Source organism: Channa argus, chromosome 13 (genome assembly GCF_033026475.1).
Source record: "Channa argus isolate prfri chromosome 13, Channa argus male v1.0, whole genome shotgun sequence".
Taxonomy (NCBI): Eukaryota; Metazoa; Chordata; class Actinopteri; order Anabantiformes; family Channidae; genus Channa; species Channa argus.
This window is the reverse complement of record NC_090209.1, coordinates 7,221,302-7,226,756: the sequence shown is the minus strand read 5'-3', so window position 1 is coordinate 7,226,756 and position 5,455 is coordinate 7,221,302. Positions and strand designations below refer to the sequence as shown.

General features: G+C 39.1%; 1 protein-coding gene across 1 annotated transcript; it reads right to left on the bottom strand.

The window, feature by feature from the left end:
* Positions 1 to 298: 298 nt before the first annotated feature.
* On the bottom strand, positions 299 to 4,113 carry LOC137140247 (monocarboxylate transporter 2-like). Its single transcript, XM_067528483.1, has 5 exons — positions 4,049 to 4,113; positions 3,700 to 3,930; positions 3,273 to 3,416; positions 1,106 to 1,960; positions 299 to 1,002 (listed from the first exon to the last, which is right to left on the bottom strand). Exons 2-5 carry the CDS (start codon positions 3,914 to 3,916, stop codon positions 794 to 796), a joined length of 1,425 nt encoding a protein of 474 aa, XP_067384584.1. The 5' UTR covers positions 3,917 to 3,930; positions 4,049 to 4,113; the 3' UTR covers positions 299 to 793.
* Positions 4,114 to 5,455: the final 1,342 nt, after the last annotated feature.

The window sequence follows — 5,455 nt, the reverse complement described above, 5'->3', positions numbered from 1 at the left end:
CCACATCTTTTTTTTTTTTTTATTAAAGTTCAATTCTAAAACCTTCATACATTTTACACAGAACTTTTATGACTATATTAAAGTAGTGCTGCAGTGAAACATCTTTTACAGGTCATCATGACACTGAATATTTTATTGTGGACTACAACTTGAACAATGAATTTTATTTTTTACTAAAAGTTATACAGCCATTTCATTTTCTCATTTTTATTTGCTATGCCCCTGGCATCCCCTTCAAAATATCAGGCCTCCTGTAGGACACATTTGGATGCAATACTGTAAAGAACAAAGCCACGAATGAAGACTCATTTTGTTTAATTGCAGTTTAACAAGAGGGAAATGTTTCCCACCTTCAGTTCTCACATGACAGTGACCAGTGCCATCTGGTGGTAGGGATGTTATAGTAGTGGCATGGGTTCATTAAGTCATTATTTTATATCAGCCCCTCAGGAAAATAACCTTTTATTTGGGCACTGAAGATGAGTGGGAATCATTTAGTTATACAGACATTATGGAGGGAACAAGAGCATATCTGGATGATATATGAAAAAAAAAAACACAATTGGAAATGCAGCTGTTACAAAATCTAATAACAATAAAAGAAATAAAATAACCAATAAAATATCCAGTCCTAATCTATAGATATGCAGCAAAGGACCAAAGAGTCCAATAATCTTCCTCAAAGTACAAAATATTTTTTTATTAATAATGGCAAGGTATAGTATTTTGTATATGTCCTGCTGTAGAATCTGTGCAGTGTCATCTTTCTGCCCCACTAAAAAAAATCATAGCATCAGAGTGTTTCATCATCGCGACTCGTTTTAAGTTGTTCTGCATCATCAGAAGTCTTCATCTCCAAAGCCAAACTGTGCCTCTGCTCCGCGTCCAGCTTTTTGTAGTTGTAGTAATGCATGATAAAGAAAAATATGCCAGGCACCAGCATAAACACTCCACACGCATAGTACATGTATTTGTATTCTCCAAAAATATCAACCAAGGCTCCTGGAAGATAAAATGCACACACTTTTTAGTCACTTCTTTAAATATTCCTCAAATTCTGTTCTAATGTGTTTAAAGTTCTCCATGCAGCTGTGACCTTACAAACCTGAAAGTGGTGGTCCAAGCAGCACAGGTCCACACTCAATAATGGTGACAAGTCCAACTGCACTGGAGAAGCGATGAGCTCCAACGAGGTCCATCAGAACTTCAAAGAGCAGTGCGGAAACCATGCCAAAAGCCAAACCAAAGAAGACAGCATAAACCACCAGACCCACATATCCATGTGCCAGTGGGCACAGAAGATGACATACTCCGTTGTATGTAACAGCAAAACTGAAGAAATACTGGATCCGTGGCCGAATCCACTTGGTGTTGCCAATGAGGCCAGTTGTAGGTCTGATAAACATGTCCACAAGAGCAAAAATAGACAGCAAGAAAGCTGCAGAATATTCATCAAATCCTTGGTGTTTAGCATATGGAGCAAGAAAAACCACAGGTGCGAAAAAGCCCAAAAACATGACCACGTTTCCAACTAGATAAATAAGAAAGCCACGATGTCTGAAGAGTGACACGTCTATGTATTTGTGCAACTGGCCCCGACTTTCATTTTTTCTCTTGTCCGTTTGAAGATTTGTCGACTGTACCCTGCTGTCTGCAGTAGCAGTTTCCTCAGCAGCCCCAATAATCTCTTGTGGTTCAGCGTTTGGTTTGAGTTGGACTCTTTTCCTGACTGGTCTCATTAGAGCACCAGCCACACAGCAGTTCAAAACAATGGATCCCAGGACAAGAAAGCTCCCCCTCCAGCCAAAAGAATCAAACAGAAACTGATTAAGAGGAGCCAGAGTGAAGAGAACAACTGGACTTCCTGTCATAGCCAGCCCGTTTGCCAGCGGCCTTTTAACCTGAAAATAGGTTCCTATGATTGTCAGAGCTGGCTGCAAGTTAAAGGCGAGGCCTAAACCTGTTGGTGGAAAAAAATATTATCTACAAGACATTAATTGTTGATAACATACTGTATATAAAAAAAAAACATTAAATGTTCAAATAACATTCAGTGTCATACATTCGATTTTCTATTATTCAATATCATTTGTAATAAAATACTGTTTGTGAAATCTGCTGAAATGTTGATGGTTAGTAACAGGATGTGGAACACTACAATTTGGAACACGAGTGGCAACATTTACAACAGTTACAAATACAGAGATCAACGTTTTTGAAAGAAAGAAATATGTCATCCAGTAAAGTGGTGTGTCTGGCTGATGTGTTTATAATTGTTTTTGGACAATAATTGTCAATTGTCAATTGTCTCACAGCCACACAGAAGGTCCCTGGTTCAAATCCACTTGACATCTGAGGCTTTTCTGTGTGGAGTGCTTGCATGGATTTCCTCCCACACTCCAAAGACATTCAAGTTAGGTTAACTGGTCACCGTGGGCGTGAATGTGTGTGTGAATGGCTGTCTGTCTGTGTATGTCTCTCTGTTTTAGCCCTGAGACAGACTAGTGACCTCTCCAGGGTGTACTCTAGGTTCTGCCCCTCAATGACCCTGAACCGGATAAGTGGGTAGAGATGGTGGATGGATGATAGACAACAACAGAAGTCTATGGCACAGACAAACAAGCTAACACAGGCTGGCAACTAAGCAAATGTGAGGAGAGAAGATTCTGGGTTGGTTTTGCATCTGTATGGACATTGTGGACAATTCCATAAACAATACTATACAATATGAAACTTTTAGACATCTAGCTGGATGATGATTGAAACTTAAATACTGACACCGTGTCAAATCCAGTGGTGTCTCATTTACGTCTTTTGCATCACTATATGACGCACGAGGTTTGACTTTCTCCTATTGGTTAGAAGAGCAACATGCTCAAAAACCTTTAAAGGGAATATCGCTGCAATCCGGCCAAAGCTTTGTGAGTCTGAGTCACAGTGGGGGGAACAGCTACGGTTAAAGTTTAAAGTCTGAGTTTCATACAAACATTTTACATGCATGCATGGGTGTTTTGTTTTTTAAATGTATCTGATTAAATGTGACATTCACAATGCCTGCTTAATGGCATCATTTTCACATGGCACTCATATGACATTGCAATTTAAACAAATATTTGCACACCTTTGCACATTAACCCTACACAGGGACACTCGTCCTCCTGTGTCAGCAAATAGGCACATAAAGCAAACACTACAACAAAATTTGAAGAAGTGAACACATTTCAGAGGGGTTTTACTGGATATGTTTATGAAAGCAAAAAAATACTATGTACCTCCAAGTACTCCGATGCAAAGATACAGATGCATGATAGTTGTGCCAAAAGAAGCGAGCACCATGGCAGCACTAACCATGAGTCCGCCAACTAAAACCACAGGTCGGCTGCCGTAACGGTTAACAAGTAAACTGCTCACAGGTCCTGCACAGGAAAAGAGAAATAACTCGTTTACTTCTTTACAGCACTGAAGCTACATCTGTTTTGGGTAGATCAAAACATACTGCACGCAGAAGAAATAAGATACTCTGTATTTTTCCCCCCTGCATGCTAGTTTGCAGTAAATTAGTATTTTTGTGGGTTTGGTTGTTTTTGTGGCTAAATGAAGGAACTAAAATACCGTATTACTTTTCTCGGTCACACTGTTAATGGGATTTGCAAATGTGCATTTTTAAAAGCTTTTGTAAATGCATTTGTAAAAACTGACCTCCTGCATACATAGAAGCAAGCATGACTGAGGACACCCAGGCAATCTCACTGTAGGATATTGAAAAATACTCCTGAATTTCCTTAAAGTAGATGGTGAGGGACTTGGGAAAGGCATAGGAGAATCCTATAGAGATGAAAGCCCCAAAGACGACTGCCCAGCCCCATCCTCCATCTGGTGGGGTGTAGCCTAGATTGGTTGTTGCTGCAGGAGGCATTTTCCTTTCACTGGCTGAGCGGTAAAAAAGAGGTGCACAGAATATAAAGAGCTGCACATTTTGAAAGCAATGGTAATAACCACACAATAAGCCTACTGTAATACATACGGTTTACATAACACAAGAGCTCACCTCTACACAACTGGTGAAACCGTGTTACCCAGACTATGACCTGGGTTGCTGTGCCAGGCTGTGGCTGGCTCCCCCTGAAAGACCCTGCTGAGAGGCCTTTGATCTCATCACGTGTGCTTGCATGATAAATACAAATGACCGCACACACACACAAAAAAAAAAAACTCACGACCCTGACATGTTTATCGAGGAGTTTCTTTGAATTCAACAGCAGACACCAAACACAGTCGGTTTCATTTAATTACAACCTATTATTATGTTGGTTTAAAAGTGCTCTGCTCCTGCTGAGGTGCTCAAAAGTTATTCAACTGTTTACCGATTAAAACAGGACCAATACTGATAGTCGATCTGCATTCATGTGTCTAAACCACCAAATTTCTTCTTCAGTGCTATTAGAAAATATGTGTTTCTACTGTTAGTTGCAGTGATTCAGTCATTACCACAACCACAGTGCGAAACTACATTTTCACACAAAGTCGCTGTAACAAGGCCAACGCTACAAAATGAAGGATGGCGAGTAGTCATGATGATATAATAAGGGGTAAACTTGGGGCACTTGGGGCCCCTGGGCATGAGCTAGTCTGTAGTTTTTATGGAGTTCTTCTGATATATAGTAAATGTGTCTTGTGGGTATATGTGCAGTAGATTTAGTTTTTTATAAAAGCTCTGATTGAGGTACAGCACTTTGTTACTGCCAAAATCACATCATAAAAGTCACATTTATAATACTATAAATATTTCAAACTGATTTGCTAATTCTTGTAAGTAGGACATTGAGCCTTTGAAAAAGAAAAGCCCTGTAATGTAAATTAAAATAATTATTCTGTGCCTGTTCGAGACTTCGTGTACAGCTGGATTTTTAAAGTTACCTCAGCATTACAAGAATTTATACTACACTGTAAACAGGTTCTTATCAAATGCCTTAAAGGATAAAGGATAGTAAACTCCTTTAAATACCTACATTATATTATGGACATTCTGTGGTTTAAAGGGATACTGTAACATAGACGTTTCTGCAATTAAAATAAATATTTCCCTTTGCTGTATTCTGCCAAGACGTTACCCATAGTTCTTAGTAAAGTCATTGTAGTTCTTAACACCACTGTGTTCATAGAATCACAAAGCAGCAGCTGATTGAAGTATTGGGCTTTGCAGAAGCTGAGCCTCACATTTATGGGACAAAGGGGACAGAATGACAGTTCCTCCCTACCTTTGTCCAGGCAGTACAGCATATGCACATGTCCAATTTTATACCAGGAAATAAGTATAATACTAAATGTCTAATTTTGTGGTCTCTAAAAAAGAATAACTAAATCAGAAATAAATTCACTTTGAACTTCGTATAAAAAGCTAGCACCTTACATCTGGTATAGTACATTTGAGTGTTCAAAACAACAAGAAGACGAT